At 34.8% G+C, this 21,370-nt stretch overlaps 1 protein-coding gene across 1 annotated transcript in view; it reads left to right on the top strand.

Annotated features, from left to right (window-relative positions):
* Positions 1–21,370, top strand: part of MALRD1 (MAM and LDL receptor class A domain containing 1) — a gene marked incomplete at both ends in the record, with an annotated part of 691,362 nt that overhangs the window by 329,454 nt on the left and 340,538 nt on the right. Inside the window, 2 exons of the mRNA XM_080918486.1 lie at positions 7,411–7,658; positions 15,907–16,198. Coding sequence (XP_080774612.1) covers positions 7,411–7,658; positions 15,907–16,198 — 540 coding nt within the window. The remainder of the gene's footprint in view (positions 1–7,410; positions 7,659–15,906; positions 16,199–21,370) is intronic.

The raw sequence follows: 21,370 nt of genomic DNA, 5'->3' as shown, positions 1-21,370 counted from the left end.
AAGAAATAAGGAGTCACAGAAGCAAGCATTTCCAATAGACTACAAGTGGTGAAAGAGAGAATCTCGGGGGCTGAAGATAACATTGTAAACATAGACAAAACAGCCAGAGAAGATGCAAAAACCAAAAAGCTCCTAACCCAAAATGTCCAGGATACAATGAGAAGATCAAACCTAAGGATAATAGGAATAGAAGAGGGAGAAAAATATCAACTAAGAGGCACCGTAAATATCTTCAACAAAATTGTAGAAGAAAACTTCCCTACCATTAAGAATGAGATGACCACGAGCATAAAAGAAGCCTTCAGAACTCGAAATAGGTTGGACCAGAAAAGAAATTACTCCCGACACATAATAGTGAAAACACCAAGTGGCCAAAGCAAAGAAAGAATACTAAAAGCAGTAAGGTAAAAAGGTCAGGTAACATATAAAGGCAGACCAATCAGAATCACACCCGATTTCTCAACAGAGACTGTTGAAAGCTAGAAGAGCCTGGACAGACATGATGCAGACCCTAAGAGAGCACAAGTGCCAGCCCAAGCTGCTATACCCGGCAAAACTATCAATCACCATAGATGGAGAGATGAAGATATTTCAAGACAAATCTAAATCTACACAGTATCTGACCACAAACACAGCACTACAACGAATTATAGGTGGAAAACCCAATACAATGAGGGGAACTACATCCTAGTAAAAAGAAGAAAATTCCTAAGCAAGAAAACCAAAAGAACCTACAAAAGCAATAATATAAGGAAACAGAAACGACAATTCCTTGATATTTATTAACATAAATGGACTCAACTTCCCAATAAAGAGACATACACTATCAGACTGGATACATAAACAAAATAGCATTTTGCTGCATACAGGAAACTCATCTCAGAGTCAAAGACAGACACTATCTCAGAGTAAAAGGTTGGGAAAAAAAATTCCAAGCAAACAGTCCCAAGAAGCAAGGAGGACTTGCTATTCTAATATCGAATAAAGTAAATTTCAAACCAAACGTTATCAAAAAAGATAAAGAAGGACACTTTTTACTCATTACAGGGGAAATCTGTCAAGAGGAACTCTCAATCCTTAACATATATGCTCCAAATACAAAAGCACCGACATTCATAAAAGAAACCCTAATAAAGCTCAAAAAATACATTTCACCTAACACAATAATAGTGGGAGACTTCAATACCCCACTTTCACCAATGGACATATCATGAAAACAGAAACTGAACAAGGACACTGTAAAACTAGCAGAGTTTATGAACCAACTAGAATTAATAGATATGTACAGCACATATCATCCTAAAGTAAAAGAATACACCTTCTTCTCACCACCCCATGGCACCTTCTCGAAAACTGACCACATAATTGGACACAGAACAAGCCTAAATCGATATAAGAAGATTGAAATACTCCCATGCATCCTCTCAGATCAACATGGTCTAAGGCAGGTCTTTAACAACAACAAAGACAACAAAAAGCCCACATACACATGGAAAGTACAACGATCTGTTAAACGATAGCAGGGTCAAAGAAGAAATAAAAAAAGAAATTAAGGATTTTCTAGAATTCAATGAAAATGAAAACACAACATACCCAAACCTATGGGATGCAATGAAAGCAGTTCTGAGAGGAAAACTCATAGCCCTGAGCGCTTCCAAAAAGAAATTGGAGAGAGCATACATCAGCAACTTTACAGCACAGCTAAAAGCTCTAGAACAAAAGGAAGCAGATACACCCAAAAGGAGTAGTCGGCAAGAAATAATCAAAATTGGGGCACAAATAGACCAAATAGAAAAAAAAAAAAGAACCATTGAAAGAACCAACAAAACCAAGAACTGGTTCTTTGAGAAAATCAACAAGATTGATAAACGCCAACTAGACTAACTAGAGGGCAAAGAGAGAGAGTATACAAATTAACAAAATCAGAAAGGATAGTGGAAACATAACAACTGAAACTGAGGAAATTCAAGAAATCATCAGATCCTACTACAAAAGCCTATACTCCACAAACTTGGAAAATCTGGAGAAAATGGATGAATTCCTATACAGATACAAGGTCTTAAAGTTAAACAAAGACCAGGTAAACGATCTACATAATCCCATAACACCTAAAGAAATAGAATAAGTGATCAAAAGCCTCCCAACCAAAAAAAAATCCAGGTCCAGACGGGTTCTGTGCAGAATTTTATCAGACATTTATTGCGGATATAACTCCAATACTCTCCAAACTATTCCTCAAGATAGAATCACATGAAATACTACCTAACTCATTCTTTGAGGCTATAATAACCCTCGTTCCTAAACCACAAAAAGACCCTAAAAGGAAAGAGAATTTCAGACCAATCTCACTTATGAACACTGATGCAAAAATATTCAACAAAATCCTAGTAAACTGAATCCAAGAACACATCAAAACGATCATTCACCATGACCAAGTAGGCTTCATACCTGGGATGCAGGGACGGTTTAATATAAGAAAATCCATCAATGTAATCCACCATATAAACAAACTCAAAGAACAAAATCACATGGTCATCTCACTAGATTCTGAGAAAGCATTTGGCAAAATTCAACACCCCTTAATTTTAAAAGTCCTGCAAAGAACAGGAATCCCAGGTCCATACCTAAACATAATAAAAGCAATATACAACAAACCAACAGCCAACCTCAAATTTAACTGTGGGAAACTTGAAGCAATTCCACTAAAATCAATGACTCGACAAGGCTGCACACTCTCCCCCTACCTATTTAAAATAGTACTGGAAGTCCTGGCTAGAGCAATTAGACAGCAAAAGGAGATCAAGGGGATACAAATCAGAAAGGAAGAGGTGAAAACATCACTCTTTGCAGATGACATGATAGTATACTTAAGTGACCCCAAAAACTCCACCAGAGAACTCCTACAGCTGATAAACAAGTTCAGCAAAGTGGCTGGATACAAAATCAACTCAAACAAATCAGTAGCCTTCCTATACTCAAAAGACAAACATGTGGAGAAAGAAATTAGGGAAAAGGTACTCTTCACAATAGTCACAAAAACTATGAAATACCTTGGTGTGACTCTAACTAAGCAAGTGAAGGACCGGTATGACAAGAACTTCAAACCTCTAAAGAAAGAAATCCAGGAAGATATCAGAAAATGGAAAGATATCCCATGCTCATGGATTGGAAAGATCAACATTTTAAAAATGGCCATCCTACCAAAAGCAATCTACAGATTCAAAGCAATCCCTATCAAAATCCCAACCCAGTTCTTCATTGAGTTGGAAGGATCAGTGTGCAATTTCATATGGAACAACAAAAGACCTAGAATAGCGAAATCCATTCTCAACAACAAGAAAACATCTGCGTGAATCACTATCCCTGACCTCAAGCTATATTACAATGCAATTGTGCTGAAAACTGCATGGTACTGGTACAGAAATAGGCAAGTGAATCAATGGAATAGAATAGAAGATCCTGAAATCAGCCCTCGTGTATATGGTCACCTGATTTTTGTCCAAGGAGCTGTAAACATTCAATGGAAAAAGGACAGCCTATTCAACAAATGGTGCTGGTCCAACTGGCACTCAGCATGCAAAAGAATGCAAATAGACCATTTATTATCTCTTTGTACAAAGCTCAAGTGTAAGTGGATCAAAGATCTCCACATTAAACCAGATACACTCAAACTATTAGATGAGAAAGTAGCGAAACCTTTAGAACACATAGGCACAGGAGAAAATTTTTTGAACAAAACACCAATGGCTCAAGCTCTAAGGTCAAAGATTAACAAATGGGACTTAATGAGATTTCAAAGTTTCTATAAGGCTAAGGAAATTCTCAAGAAAAGAAAACGGCAGCCAAAAGAGTGGGAAAAGATCTTTACCAACTCCACATCATATAGGTGCCTAATATCTAAGGTATACAAAGAACTCAAAAAGCTAGACACCAGAGAATCAAACAACCCTGTTATAAAATTGGGTCCAGAGCTAAACAAAACGTTCTTAATTGAGGAATATCGAATGGCTGAGAAACCTCTAAGGAACTGCTTGACATCCTTAGCCATCAGGGTAATGCAAATCAAAACAACCCTGAGATTCTACCTCACACCAGTCAGATTGGCCAAGATCCAAAACTTAGATGACAGCAGATGCTCGAGGGATTGTGGAGAAAGAGGAACACCTCTCCACTGTTGGTGTGGTTGTAAACTGATACAGCTACTCTGGCAAACAGTCTGGAGATTCCTCAGAAAATTAGACATAGTACTATCTGAAGATCCAGCTATTCCACTTCTAGGCATATACCCCAGATACACTCCAATATACAACAAAGATACATGCACCAAATGTTCATAGCAGCTCTATTTATAATAGCCAGAACCTGGAAAGGACCCAGATGTCCTTCAGTAGATGAATGGATACAAAAATTGTGGTACATTTACACAATGGAGTACTACTCAGCCATCAGAAACAATGATTTAACCAAATTCTTAAGAAAATGGTTGCATCTAGAAAATATCATCCTGAGTGAGATAACCCAGTTACAAAAGAACAGATATAATATGCAGTCACTGATAGTGTGATACTAACCCCAGAGGCTCTGACTGCCCCTGAAACAACTCAGAGACTGTGTGAAGTTCAAGAAAAAGAAAACAATACAAAACAAAACAAATCAAAGTGATGCTCATTTTTTACACAGCAAGAAAAAGCTGACTAATTCTGTGTTACACCCTGTTTTACATGTACTTTTTGCTCATTGTAACTTGTAAGACCTTAATGCAGAGTATCAAACCTTAAAAAAAAAAAGCACTGACACAATTGTATTTGTATACATTTATGCAAAAATGTTTAAATTTTTTTCTTTTATCTTTGTTTTTTAAAATAAAGTTTAAAAAATAAGATTAAAAAAACAAATATTAAAAAAATTCTGTGATAGTACCTATCACAGTGTTTAATAATTAGACAGTTTATTATTGTGGTTCCCCTTATAAAACATTTACATTTTAGAAAGATATCATTTATATAAAATATAAATTTGTTCAGAATCATATTAAATAAGAATAGTTCTGAAAAAAAGAATAGTCTGAAAAAAATAAAGTCTTCCATGTAGTTTGTTTTTTGATTCATGATCATAATTTTCTCCACTGCCGAAGTCTCTGCCTCCTCTCACCAGTGATTACTACTTTCAGCATACAAGAAACTACCTGTGTTTAAGATAGCTATACATAATAATTTTACTTTTGACATATAATATGTGGCATACACTAATTAATGTTCATGGGCAAGATTTTCAAAGTAAAAATAATATTATATATCTGCCTTATCTGCTATTTTTGTCAACATATAACATTTCTATGTTTTTGTTGTGCATTCTAGAATTCTTGAAGTAGATAATTATGACATCTAAATATAGGGACATCTGTCTTTTCTTATAATCTGTATGTACTGAATGGTTTCTGGAATTCTTCAGGAAGATTAATTGATCTTTGAAATTTTGGAAAAGTTTATTATTAATATAATTTTCTTACTAGTGTAAACCACTCACAATATCAACTTTTTACTGTATTCATGTATGCTATTCAAGTAATTGGCCTATTTGTACATATATAAAATCGACCTATCATAATTTTGTTACACATAATGTCTTGAATATCTTTTGATTTAGTTTTGCAGGTGACCTCTGTTTCTTCTCTTTTTCCTTCACGTCAGTTTTTTAAATACATAATATCAATTAATCAAATAATAAAAATATGAATACTTGACAGAAAAAAATCTACTCATCCTTTTATCAGCATCTAAAAGCAAGATGTCAAAGTTCAGGGGATTAAAATTATGAATGACTACAGAGTTGTATATCTTAAAATTTCCTTCAATCCCTTTACAACTGGATCTAACATATAGTTTACACTGAAAGATTTAATTTTACTCCTTTAAAATTAAGCTAACTTTTAATCTTTCTTTCCTAGCACTTTCTTCTATTAAAATATGAGGAATCTTCTTGTTCCTTTGTGTGGATCAGACAGCACAAGTACTTCATTGTGTTACTAAATGTTATGAAGTGTCAGCCCATAAAGACATCATTCCTATATCTTTGGTGACTTGGGAATTGGCATAGGTAACTTCTGTGACAGTCGAGTATGTGAGAGAAAGTAAAGGCCCACTTGAATTGCTTCCTAGAGATAGCACACTGTCTTATTTAAAGAAAGTTCTGATTGCCATTTGCCCTCTACTACAGTAATATTTTTTCTGATACTAATTTTTTACATATTTTTGAGCACGGCCTTTGACGGCACTATTTCTCAAAGGTTCTATTTCTCGGTAATAAGAACTAGATATTAGAAGATTGATATTGTTCAGAATACATGCCTTCAGTACCTTTGTCATTCTGAATGACTTGGTTAAAGAATTTTTCATTTTGACAATTTCTCATATTTATCACCTCAGTCCTCTATAACTCACTATTTCTCCCACTGTTTGTTTTTTGCTTTTAATTTTTTCCTTAACTATCCAAGAAATACTGAGGTGATTTAGGGATAATTATACTATCCCAGTGATCTTTGTAGGTCTTGATCATCTAGAAAATTCATATATCCCAGGAATCTCAAAAGGTTATATGCCTTTATTTTTTCTACTGTCGGTTATGCTTAAAAGGGAGTACGAGGTAGCAGTATAAAAAAGGGGAAAAGATAATTCCAGATGTAGGAATTACAGAGTTTCATGCACAGATGCAAAGGTGAGGAAGATTATTGTGCATTTATGTGGTTAACCTGGAACATTCAATTTGAAAGTAAGTTATAGCTAGATGTAAATCAAACAGACAATAACAGCAATAACATGAAGCGATGCACAGAAATGGACGCTTTAAAGGCCACTTAAACTATATAAGCAGAAGAGTTGTGCCATCAATTTTGGCTTTAGAGATAATACTCTGACAGTATATACTGTAGATACGTTTAGAAACTGAGGGTCACAGAAAGACACCTGTGTAGTCTATTAAAGAGACGTCTCTGTTAAATACTTTCCTTGAAAATAAAGTTAATTTATATTGGGAGGAGAACTTAGCGATCTGAGAATTAATTAACTGTGGGGAATATCTGGGTTAAGCAAGTGGACTGGTGGAAATTTCGTTGTATATCCTTAGTTAATTTTTGATTCATCCTAAGAGTATTTTATTTTTTCATGTTGTGTTGATATCTCTTAAGAACCTGTCCTTTTCTAATAACAGGACGAAAGGGAGTGGATACAGAGGAGGGGGGAGGTGGGAAGGAACTGAAAGAAATAGGGAGAATAACTATAAAGAGTTTACCATTTGAAAAAAATATATATTTTAAATAAAAAAGGAATAAAAAATATTTAGATGGGAGTGGGGGGAAGAACCATTTAAAGGTAGGTTTTCTTTCTTCTCTACCTAAATTTGGAATTTTTCCAGGTACCTCTAGTAGGCGCTGTGACTTCGAGTTTGACCTTTGTACCTGGGAGCAGGATCAGGATGAGGACATTGACTGGAACCTGAAAGCTAGTAACATCCCAGCTACAAGCACAGAGCCAGCAGTGGACCACACGCTGGGGAATTCCTCTGGTCATTACATCGTTCTCAAAAGTTTTTTCCCACAGCAGCCCATGAAAGCAGGGAGAATATCAAGCCCAATTATAAGCAAGAGAAGCAAAGACTGCAAGGTATGAAGGGGAAATTCAGGGATCTTATAAAAAAAAAAAAAAAAAAAAAAAAAAAAACAACTGCTAAAAGGTCACATACAGAAAACAGGATGCTCATGCCTGGAGCACTAGAGCAGATATGCAGGCAAGCTTATTCAGCATGACATATTTGAGAGGAAGAATGAAAGGGAATTGTTATTAGAACTATCGGAGAAATTCTCTTATGAATATACTATACATGTCATAGACTTTTGGGAATGACTGGAAAATGTCATGGTTACATACATACATACATACATACGTACGTACTTACGTACGTACATACATACATACATACATACATATATATATATATATATATATATATATATATATATATATATATGAATATATTTTGTTATATTCCATAACAAATAATACACAATATCTTTCCACTAATACAGCTCACAAATGATAATAGATGGAAAACTCTAACAAAAGGAGAGAAACTACACAATAGTTACAAACCTTCTTGCAACAAACCCAAAATATGATAGCCACACAAACATAATTCTACCTCTAACTAGAAAAATAACAGAAAACAACAATTACTATTCCTTAATAGCTCGTAACATCAATATACACAATTTCCAAATAAAAAGACATTGAGTAACAAATTGAATATGTAAACAAGACCCAGCATTTTGTTGCTTACAGGCAAATCAACTCAGTGACAAAAACAGAAACTACCTCAGAATAAAAGATCTGGAAAAACTATTCCAAGCAAATAGTACAAAGAAATTTGCTGGAGTAGCAATTCTAATAAAAAATTTGATTGAGTTTCAACTAAAAGCTATCCATAAGATAAGGAAGTTCACTACATAGTGATCAAAGGAAAAAAATCTATCAGGATTAACTGTCAATCCTGAACATCTATACTCCAATTGCAAGAGCAACCACATCCGTAAAAGAAACTTTACTAAACCTCAAAGCATATATTGTACCACACACAATGATAGTGGAAGAATTCAACAACCTGCTCTTATTAATGGACAGATCAGGGAAACAGAAACTGAACAGAGACACGGTGAAACTAACAGAAGTTATGAACCAAATGGATTTAACAGATATCCAAAGAACATTTCATACTAAGCCAAAAGAGTATACCTTCTCAGCAAATCATGATACGTTCTCAAAAATTGACCATATAATCAATCAAAAACAGGCCTCTACAGAAACAAGAAGATTGATATCATCTCATGCATCCTATCAGATCACCATAGACTAAAGCCCACATATATATAAAGCTGAAAAATGCTCTACTCAATGACAACTTAGTCAAGGAAGAAATAAAAAGATTGAAATTCTTTTTTTATTTTTAGAATTTGTGGCTTCAAAGCACGAATTGGGTAGTTTTTTTTCTGTTTAAATTTGTGAAATAGTTTGAAGAGTGTTGATATTCGGTCTTCTTGGACATTTGATAGAATGCTGCACTAAGTCCATCTGGTCCTGGGCTTTTCCTTGTTTGGAGACTTTTAATGACTGCTTCTATTTATTTATTGGTTATGGGACTGTTTAGAATTTAATGAAAATAAAGGTACAACATACCCAAACTCATGAGATACATTGAAAGCAATGGTGAAGGAAAATGCATAGCTCTGGGTGCCTATAAAGAGAAACTGAAGAGAGCACACACTAAAAGCTTGAACCCACACCTGAAAGCTCTAGAACAAAAAGAAGCAAATATACCCAAGAGTAGAAGACAGCAGAAAATTAACAAACTCATAGCTGAATTCAACAAAGTAGAAACAAATATAACTGAACAAGGAATCAACAAAATCAAGAGCTGGTTCTTTGAGAAAATCAAGTTAGCCAGAGTATCTAGAGTGAACAGAGAGAATATCCAAATTAACAAAATAAAAAATGAAAAGGAAGACATAACAACAGAAACTGAGAAAATTTAAAAATGTATCAGATCCTACCACAAAGCTTATACTCATAAAAACTAAAAATACTGGAGAAAATGAAGTATTTTCTAGATAGATACCAGATACCAAATTTTACAGGATCACATGAACCACATAAACAGTCCTAAAACCACTAAAGAAATAGAAGCAGTCATTAAAAGTCTCCCAACCAAAACAAAAAAACAAAAAACAAAAAAAAAACCAAGAAAACAAATGGCTTTAATACAGAATTCTATCAAATGTTCAAAGAAAACCTATTACCAATACTCTTCAAACTATTCCACAAAGTAGAAACCGAAAAAAACACTTCCTAATTCATTCTTTAAATCCACAACTATGCTTGTTCCTAAACCACACAAAAACCCTACAAAGAAAAAGAACTTCAAACCAATTTCCTTCATGACATTGATACAAAAATATTCAGTAATATTCTTGCAACTGGAATCCAAGAATACATAAAAATGATCATTTTCCATGATCAATGAAGGATGCTTCAACCCAGGTATTCAGGATGGTTTAATATATAGAAATCAATCAATGTAATCTACTATATAAACAAACTAAAAAAAAAAAAAAAACACATGACCATCTCACTAAATCCTGAGACAACATTTGAGAAAATTCAACACCCCTTCATGTTAAAAGTATTGGAAAGATCAGGAACTCAAGGCCCATACTTAAACATAGTAAAAGCAATATGTAATAAAACAGTATCCAACATCAAAGTAAATAGTGAGAAATTTGAAGAAATCCCACTAAAATCAGATACTAGACAAGGCCACCCACTATCTCCCTACCTATAAAATTTAGTACTGGAAGACCTAGTCAGCAAAATCAGAGAATCAAAGGAATACAAATTGGATAGGAGAAGCCAAAATATCACTATTTAGAGATGTTATATTATACTTAAGTGACCCCAAAAATTTCACCACAGAACTAAACCTGATAAAGAACTCCAACAAAGTGGCTAGATATAAAATAAACTCAAACAAATTAGTAACCTTTCTCTATTCAAAGGATAAACAGGATAAAAAAGAAATTAGAGAAAAGACACACTTCACAATAGCTACAAATAATATAAAATACTTTAATATGTCCCTACCCAAGCAAGTGAAAAATAAGTATGACAAGAATTCAAGTCTCTGAAGAAAGAAACCGAAGATCTCAGAAGATGGAAAGATTTATCATGTCCATATATTAGCAGGACTAATATAGTAAAAATGGCCATTTTTTCAAAAGCAATCTACAGATTCAATGCAATCCCCCATCAAAATGCCAATTCAGTTCCTTATAGAGTTAGAAAGAATAATTTGCAAATTCATTTGGAATAACAAAATACCCAGGATAATAAAACCTATTCTCAACAATAGAAGAACTTCTGGGAGAATCTCCTTTCCTGGCCTCAAGCTGTATTATATAGATCAATCATGGAAAAACAAAAACAAAACAAAACAACAATAACAACAACATCAACAACAAAAACCCTGCATGGTATTAATTCAGAAACAGGCAGGTAGATCTACGGAATAGAATTGATGACCCAGAAATGAACACACACCTATTGATCTTTGACAAAGGAGCTAAAAATTTTCAATGAAATAAAAGACAGCATTTTCAACAAATGGTGCTGATTCAACTGGCAGTCAGCATGTAGAAGAATGCAAAATGATCTATTCTTATCTCCTTGAACAAAGCTCAAGCCAAAGTGGATCAAAGCCCTCCACATAAAACCAGGTACACTCAAACAAATAGAACAGAAATTGGAGAAGAGCTTAGTACACATAGGCACAGGGGAAATTTTCCTGAACAGAACACCAATGGCTTATGCTCTAAGATCAAGAATCAACAAAGACTGAGGGATCCACATTTTGGTCTTCTTTCTTTTTGAGCTTCATAAGTTCTGTGGATAGTTTATTGGGTATTCTGTAAATTTTTTTGGGATGGGGGCAAGTATCTGCTTATAAGTGAGAACATATCATGAGTGTTCTTTTGTGACTGGTCTACCTCACTCAGGATGATAGCTTCAAGTACATTTGCCTAGAAATTTCATCTACACATCATTTTTAATATCTGAGTAATACTCCGTTGTGTATATTTACCACAATTTCTCTACCCATTCCTCTGTTGAAGGACATTTGGGTTCTTTCCATCTTCTGGCTGCTATAAATAAGGCTGCTATGAACATTGTTGAGCATGTGTACTTGTTAGATATTGGAGTTACTTTTGAGTATATGCCTAGAAGTGCTATAGCTGGGTCCTCAAAAAGCACTATGTCGAGTTTTCTGAGGATCCACCAGAATGATTTCCAGAGTGGTTGTACCAGTTTAAAAATCCCACTAAGAGTAGAGGAGTGTTCCTCTTTCTTCACATCCACCCCAGCATCTGCTGTCACCTGAGTTTTTGATCTTAGTCATTCTGACTGGTGTAACATGGAATCGTAGGGTTGTTTTGATTTGCATTTCCCTGATGATGACTAGGTATATTGAGCATTTCTTTACGTGCTTCTCAGCCATTTAATATTCCTCATTTGAGAAGTCTCTGTGTAGGTCTGAAGCCCATTTTTAATAGGATTATTTGATTCTCTACAGTCTAACTTCTTGAGTTTTTGTATATATTGAATACTAGCCCTCTATCAGATGTAGGGTTGGTAAAGATCTTTTCCCAATCTATTAGTTGTCATTTTGTCCTTTTGACACTGTCCTTGGCCTTATAGAAGCTTTGCAATTTCATGAGGTTCCATTTGTCAGTTCTTGGTCTTAGAACAACAGGGGAGAAAATACAAGGGCAAATAGAGGAGCAGAGATTGAAGAAAAGATCTACAGAGACTGCCTCACATGAATAACCATCCCATATGCAGCCACCAAACCCAAGCACTATTGCTGATGCCAAGAAGTGTTTACAGGCAGGAACTGGACATTGATGTCTCCTCAGAGGCTCTCCCAGAGTCATATAGATACATATGAGGATGCTTGCAACTACACATCAGACTGAACACAGGGACCCCAGTGAAAGAGCTAGAGAAAGGACTGAAAGAGCTTAAAGGTTTGCACCCTTATCAGAAGATGAACATCATCAACAGTCAAAGCACTGTGGTGTAGAGAGTGATAGGGAGAGGGAGCAAAGCACCTTCATAGAAGCAAGTTGAGAGAGAGGAGGGGGGAGGAGTAGAAGAGTATAACATTTGAAATGTAAATACAGAGAATATCCCCAAAAAATGGAGAAAGAAAAAATATATGTACACAAACATATACCAAAAAAAATCAACAAATGGGATCTCAAAAAAATACAAATCTACTCTAAGGCAAAGAACAATGTCATTAGGACACAATGACAACCAACTCAATGAGAAAAGATCTGTGCCAATTCTACATTTGATAGAGGGGTAATTTCTAATATAAAAATAACTCAAGAAGTTAGACTCCAGAGATTCAAACAATCCTATTAAAAATGGATGTTAGAGCTAAACAATGAATTTTCAACTGAAGTATATTGAATGGCTGGGAATCACCCTGTAAATCAGTCTGAAGTTTCCTCAGAAAATTAGACACAGTAGTATATGAGGAACCAGGTTTACCACTCCTGGGCATATACCCAAAAGACACTGCTACATATAACAAGGACAGAGACTCCACTCTGTTCATAGCAGCCTTTTTTATAATGGCCTTATTTACAATTGCCGTGAACAGATATCCTTCAACAGAGGAATAGATACAGAAAATATGGTAAATTCACACAAAGAAGTGCTACTCAGTTATTAGAAACTGAAAAATAAATATGTCATTTATTTGTATTGAGTTAAGTACCCTAAAATTATTTAACCTTATTATATGCTGAACTGGGTGTTCCCCAGTATTTGAACACTGGAAGCAAGCTATATTGAAAGAGATGTTTGCTGATTATATATATCAGGTTAGATGAAAGTTGCATGATATAAGTTCTTATGTCTTTCAAATCACTCTGTTGTACTCATGTGCACAGCAGATGTAGTTATAACCCACGAGGATGCTCTATATTTTAATGTCAAGCAGGCGGTTATTTTTGCCATCAGTCTTGATCCTTGGTAAAGGATTCATTAAAGGGGATTTTCTGTCACAACCTAAACTGGCTTCACAGTATGGTTTTACAAAAGAGGAACTGCAAGAGAGTTTTAGAGAAAGAACTTGAGAAGCAGTTTCCAATGGAAGTTAATAGTCACAGGACAGAATTACACTTTGGGTTGCTACTAAACTGAATTTTAATAAAGTGGTTTGTTCTTACAAAGAACTGACAAGTTTCAAAATTTAAAATTTAGCTTTATTTGTCCCTACAAAAATCTCAAAATTACAAATTAGATTTAGTCTATGCATCTAATTAAATACAAAAGCACAAAATATATAAAGTTACAGTTTGACTTCCGAGATTTTCTATATTGGTATTTCCTATGAAACCCTTAAATTTTTATGCTATAGTATCTAAAACTTTCATCCATCTCAACATCCCTTTGGTCACAAACTCTCCTTGTTTCTATTTAAAGTGCCAGTGTTAGACTATCAGGAAATATCTGAACGTGTCAAATTTTTAAGACAAAGAACTTATTTTGTGAAATTTAGTACATAGATCGAATACAAATGAGCAGGCAAAGTTCACACTGACAATTGCTAGGTCTTGAGAATGGCAAGTATTTGTATAAAGGAAGCAGAAAGACCACTGACTTTGGTAAAATTATCTGTGTTTTTCACATTATAGAATATCTTTAACCAAAGAAAATTAAATGGTTTTCTTTCTTCATTGATGAAAGATAGGTAACAAGAAAAATACAGGAATTGATTAAAAAACAAATCTCCAAATAGTTTTAAATTTTATTTTAAAAAATCCTTAGAAGTCTTAGTATTTCGCAATTGTTAATAATTCCTTCTTGGTGTCTCCTGGATAGTTTATGTTTTCATCAGTTAGCTTCCCTGGAAACCAAGGTACGGATGCTTGTTTAAATAATGCCATATTGTTTACATATTACCATATTACAATTTATAACTATAGAAATGACTCAAAAATGTCTTAAGATAGATATACAAAATATATGTGTCATTGCTTTTATATAAATGAGACCGACAAAATGCTGAATACTGTGGCAATGAAAATGCCTGTGGCTGTCTGGTATCCACACAGCAGGGGGCCACAAAGCTGGTCCTGAATTCCTAGTTTCTATCTGTTGATACCTCATAGCGCTGGCCCAGTTCTTTATATTTATTACTAAAATAAGTAATGTTCAGTGGTTTTAGTGTCCTAAGAAAAAAGCATCATATAATTCATGTTGGAAAATTTAATCAGTGCAAGATTATTTTATGTAGAAAAATACTTCATCAGCTGGGAAATTTGAATAATCACATGGCATGGCTCTCCTCTTAGGCCAGGCTTTTGTAGTAAACCACTATACACATTAATTAATCATATCTTTCGTTCTTTAAGCATATTCATTTCTTTTCTCTGGAGCATTATATGCTCAATTGTTAGTGTTTCAATAGTGTATTCTTCTTGTACAAAGAGTGCCTTCTATAATCATTTTCTCTCAGGCACCTGGCAAAATAAAAGCTTCCCTGGGCTCTGAATCACTCTTATCACCCATTTTCTTCTTTTTCCCAGAATTTTCCTTGACTATCCACTCTGTAACAGTGCCTGAAAAACAAGTAAACTCTGTCTTTGACCTATTAGAATATGAATCCCTTGAAATTGATTTATTAATTTTAGAAGATCCAGGCTCTGTTTCCTAAGACTACATTCTAACATCCCAAGTAAAACCTGGTAATTGCAACTCTGCAGGGTTCGCTGTATGGAGACTGGTGAATCTTACAGAACTAAAAATGTGCTTCAAGTACAAGAGTGTGTTACAATAGCACAGTCCTCCTTTGTGATTTAATATGGAAACACTCTAATAAGGCCACTCTTATGGTGTCATCAGTCCCTTGAAGGAGAGCAAGCCCTGATAACCTAATCACTTCACAAAGTATCTGTCTCTGCACTTTGGTATTGGAAGTTAATTGCTATCACAGGAACTTTAGAGAAAGTAGCAGACCTATAACCTTGAGAAATATTGCTTTAGAAATAGAAAAATAAGCTCTTTCCATTTTTCTACTGAATTTCTATTGAGTCTTTTTTTGTTCCATCTTCTCTGCTTATAATTCAAGGCTATCTATCCTCCCTTCATTCAGTGCTAACATTTGCAAGCATCAATAGAATGTGCACATCAATTTGCTCTATAGAACTGTTAATAATCAAGAGGATATTAAAATATTTTTGAAGTGGAAATAATTATACTCATCATATATAATTTCCTATTCTTGTTATAGATCATTTTTAATTATCACATGTATGGCAGTGCCATTGGGGCTCTCCTCTTGCTCCAGGTGACAGTCACAAACCACACAAAGGTACTCCTGAATCTAACTAAAGAACAAGGCAATTTCTGGCAGAGAAAAGAATTATCATTGTCTAGTGATGAAGACTTTCAACTCAAGTTTGAAGGCAGAGTTGGAGAAGGTCTCCGTGGTAACATTGCACTTGATGACATTGTGCTTACAAAGAGCTGTCTACTATCTTACCACACCACAAGGGAAGAACCAGCTCTTCCCCTTCCAACAGGTATGTGTTCAGTAGTGTTTGCTTTGTGTTTTTATAGGGTGGAGGGCAGAAGTTAAGGGAATAAATAAAAACTATATGAATTTCTTATAATTCATTGCTTCCTACTGAAAAAAAATGTTTTGAAATTAAAACGGATCATGCAAGCCCTTACCCTCTAATACAACTATCAGTAAGTTGTAAACAATTCAAATCATGTATTTAAGACACCTCAACTGCCAAACACCACTCCTTAACCACATGGTACACTGAAATGAACCAGATGCTTCACCTTGTGCTTCACAGCTCCTGCTTCTAACAGCAGTACAGCACCACACCAAGCATTGCTAACTCAGATTACGTTAAAACACAGAATGTTTGAAATGGTTTCCAATGAATGTTAATTACATTCTCCCATCATATAATTTACAAAGGATTCTTGAACCATCATAAATCACAAGCAGACTGTACTGACTTTTTTTGACCAATAAATATATATCTATGTTTAGATAACTGAAGATAGATGGATAGATAGATAGATAGATAGATAGATGATAGATAGATAGATAGAGTTTGTGATTCAAAATATCCACATGTTATTTTATCCTGAAATATCTTGTAATTTCTTGAAGATATTTTGGAAATCATTGAGTTAGCAATTCTCTATATAATATGCACAGTGACAATGCTGCAAGATTTGAACACCATGAATCTGCATACTGCTGATAAGACATAGAAAACAAGTATGAGTTTTTATCTGGTTTTCAGTAGACAGTACTAGATGCACTTTACTGGTAGTAGTCCTAGAATACACAGAAGAAATAGTAGAATTCATGGAAGAAAATGACAGCATACCAAGACTATATTGAGTGGTAAGCCTCCTTAGATGGGTTATTTGTAATGACTTTTGGATTCTTCAGTTAAACTACCTCTTAAGCAAAGCATAGTGTTCCTTCATAAATAGAGCAGAAATGGTGTCTAGACGGATTTTATTCAAGCCTGGCCTATGAAAGAGTGAGTTCATAAACTCAGTGAATTATAATCTCAAAATATTATAGTGAAAAGAGATAATACATTTTTACTAACACATTTTAGTATTTAACTAAGAGTTACCAAGTGAAATTCATGATATATAAATAAATTCTACTGGAATATATTAAGACCTTAAACTTATAAAATGGTTTATAGAAGCCATTTAAATATTCAAAGGTAAACAACTATTATGAAATAATACAAATTATATGTTAATTATGAAGTTAATATCAAATGCTAATAATGATATACTGTTTATTTTCATAGTATTTAATGCACGTTATTATTTGTGATTAATGAGGGTACTCAGATGATAGACCAGTTGCTAAAATATTTGTCTTAAAGTGTAAGGAACGAAGTTCTATCTCTCGAAGAAGAAGTGTGCATTTGAATGCCATTGCTAGTAATTCCAATACTGAGGAGACAGAAATATACAGATCCATGGGATAACTTTGACAACCAGGCTAGGTAATCATGAAGCCCAGGAACATGATTCACAACCATCTTATCTCTAGTTCCTCCATGATCTGCCACATATTCTTAGCTTCTGAAGACCCAAGAACACATATGGTAGATATATACACACAGGGCCATACTCATATACATAACTACAACTAAAATATTTAGGAAACTATCTGTGTTGACTCCTGCTTGGACCTATGTGAAGCAGAGCATGACATGATTCCTGCCTCTGGGACAGAGCCAGGAGGGTTTGTGTCTCCATGAGTGTTGATGGTTGCTGTAGGCATAGGGATTGATGGTATAGCAGTTTTTGTATTGTCACACTCCTCCTTTTAGGAATATCCTCTGTGTGAAGTTTAATGGCCCTGTGATAATCTGGGACAATAAGAGTTCAGAAGGCGAGGGAGTTTTTATGTTTCAGTAAAGTGGTAAAATGCAATGATCATAAGGGCAGTTCTTAAGACTGTGGGAAAGAACACTAAAACATAAATTTGGAAATATATAATTTCTCAACTAGACAAAATATAGAATGCAATATAAATTACATGAGGAGCTTCACAGATATAAATTAGTAAATAAATAAATAAACAAACAAACAACAGAGGCAGATACACTATCAGCCAGCTTGTCAGATAGACACTAAGGAGGAAGATAAAGAGATTTATGGAGTGATAAACACAGGACAAGATTCCACCCAGCTAAGTTATTTTGTTTATGCTTACAAAGGCAGCTAAACTCCTGAGTTGCAGGTCAGCCTGGGACAGAGGGAGTTTCGGTCCAATCCTAAGCACAGTAGGAATGGTTAATTCAAGATGGCGTCCTACCTAGCTATCATAGTGTCTGTACTTATGCTTGCAATCTCTTTCTAAAAAGGGGGCTCAGTCCTAGAATGCAGATTTATTGGATAATCAAAAGGGAACATGGAGAAATGGGTAAATTGATATGTAAATAAAAAACTGGACTTTTGATCTGCAAAAGATAAGCTATCCAGAGAGTTTTTAGAATGGGAGGGTCTGTCTCCAGAGAAAGAACACAGAGAGCAGTCTGAAAGGCTGTCTAGAGGACAGAGAGCATAGAGCAATCTGGAAAGCTGTCTCTAGCAGAACATAGGCCGTCAGCATTGACTTTGAGTTGTTTGTTTTGCTTCTCTCAGACTTCCCTTCCCTCAGGAAGTCAAAGGTGGTCTTTGCTATGTCTGTGTCTCTCATAAAATGTCAATGACTCAAAGGAACAAAGGAAAAGTACTACACTATCTTGTAGGCTATGGTTAAATGCCAAAAAATTTTAAATACAAAAATTTTTGAGTACGTTAATAGGATACACTGAAGATATTTATTACATGTATTGGAATTTGGAATGACATTTCCCATCTTCTACAAAACTGGCATGTTCAGCCTGAGCCTGACTTAACACATATAGTAGGATTAAATGAGGTACATGTTAGTGAGAGTGGCAAAGGCAGGACAGATATTTCAAATAGGAGATAGTCACGTAGACTGTAGATTTAGGCTGTGGATCATTTAGCAGGAATAAACAGTCTCATGGAGCTCAATACCAAAGATTTTAAAAAGAAAATAAAGGGAAATGTCATGTCGAGGATGTGGGAATGGGTGGGTGGATGCGTGGGAGAACAACATAATAGCAGCAGGGGAAGAGGGATGGGATGAGGGTTCATGGACAGAAAACAGGGAAAGAAGATAACATTTTAAATGTAAATAAAATCTATTATATATAAAGATCAGAAAAGAAAATAAAAACTCATAACTTCTTTAGGTAATTTTTTTTCTCAAAGTACACACACATAGGATATGTTTTGAATGGTTTTAGAAATGAAACACATGAGACAGGGTATGGAACATAAGAAAATATTATCATATTGATGAAAGCTATATTAAATTATATTAAATTAAATAAAGTATATCACTAGTACATATTTTTAAGATGGCTACAGTCGAGGGACTGTACCCAAAGGGACATTCTGAAAATGGAGGTAAAATATAAAATAGCTGGACATTTTAATACCTTCCAGATTGTGATGGTTACATGTAAGTGAAAAAGATAAAATAAATTGGCACATTAACTATATTGATATTAGACCGATGAATTTACAAGCACATACATTGTTATGTGTGAAATGCCTACGTTGGGAGTTTAAACTTTAATACTTATGAAATATTGGCTTTGTTGTGACTGGAGAGAATGCATCAGGATTCTGATATTTTAAAAAGATTTGGCAACTGAACCAAATAAAAACCCAAATGCTTTTTGATCTTAATGAAAGTTGCATTAAGAGAGTTAGTGCCTATCTTTTCTAGCAGAGGAGGATTTACATGGTGGCATAAGATGTCTAGTTGGGCCACTGCCTTCCTTGGTATGTGGTGGTTCTATTTAAAGTCTTCTCATATGTGTGTATATTTAAAAGCAGCGACAATGTTAGGTTTCCAGGCAACTTTTTCAAAGGCCTTAAGTTGTCCCTCCCAATCTTGCACACTTTACTCATTTCTCATCTTCCTCCCTATTAATTTTTTCTACTCTAGTTTACACATTATATATCCATAACCATGTATTTTATTTCCCCTTCATTGGAAGAGCCTCTCCTCCTTACTGATTACTTACTAGGTATCTACAGCAGCAGTAGTGATTCTAATTGTATAACACACTGAAAATTTAAAATATAACATCCACATAAAAGAGAAAATTCATAATATTGTATTTTGAGGTAGTGGCTACCTCAGTGTGTTTTATTTTTATTTCCATTTACTTGAAATTTAATATTTTCATTTCTCTTATTAGTTAAATAACATTCCATTTTATAATAATGTGACACATTTTTTTTATCCATGCATTAGTTGATGGATATCTAACCTGCTTTTGGTGAAAATGAAACCATTTTGAGAGTTCATTTTACTGCTGTGAGAATGGAAGATCAACAAAACAAATTGCAAGTCATTCTGCAAGAATAATGGGGATGAGAATACTTACTTATTCATGGCTGTGATTGATCTATCTCAAAATCTAGCTACATCACTCTTAGACTCTCTCTCTCTCCTCTCTCTCTCTCTCTCTCTCTCTCTCTCTCTCTCTCTCTTTCTCTCTCTCTCTCTCTCTCTCTCTCAGATTATTCATCCATTTTCGTTGTGGTTCTACTCAAAGTAGGGTCTCCCTTCCTGCTGCTCCAGAGTTGGTATGGTGATACAGGACACTGCAGCAAGCAGGAAGTGACTGCAGTAGGATTGAGCAGAATCTTGGGATGAAAGTTTTGGGAGAGAATTCTCTTCCTCAAAGTGCTACAGTTCTGTAAGACAGATACTTTTAGATGTTCTTTGGTGAAATACCTTGGTCACCTTTATTCCTTGTGGACAAGGTTTATACATTTGAAGTAGGTTGGGCTCTAAGAACAAATGCTTTCTATTGGCTTGGTTTGAGATCATAGGGATATCTCATCTGCATGTGGAGGCCCTTTGCGAATTGCCCTTATGTGACTGATTATCACAGTCCTCTGCATGGGATGTCATAGTCATGTGTTACAGGATAGGAACTGGGCTGAGAGTAGATGAAACACCTACCTCTTCTGAGATATTCAAATTCATCGGGGTTTCTGAATCTGCTCAACCTTCCCAGGTTCTGTCTCATGACATGGTTCCACTTGCCCCACAAAACAGTGTTCACCTTCTCTGGTTCTCATTCAGTTCCTATATCCAG

This window comes from Micromys minutus (assembly GCF_963924665.1).
Source record: "Micromys minutus genome assembly, chromosome: 6".
NCBI lineage: Eukaryota > Metazoa > Chordata > Mammalia > Rodentia > Muridae > Micromys > Micromys minutus.
The sequence above is the reverse complement of the archived record's forward strand: the minus strand, read 5'-3'. Positions and strand labels throughout refer to the sequence as shown.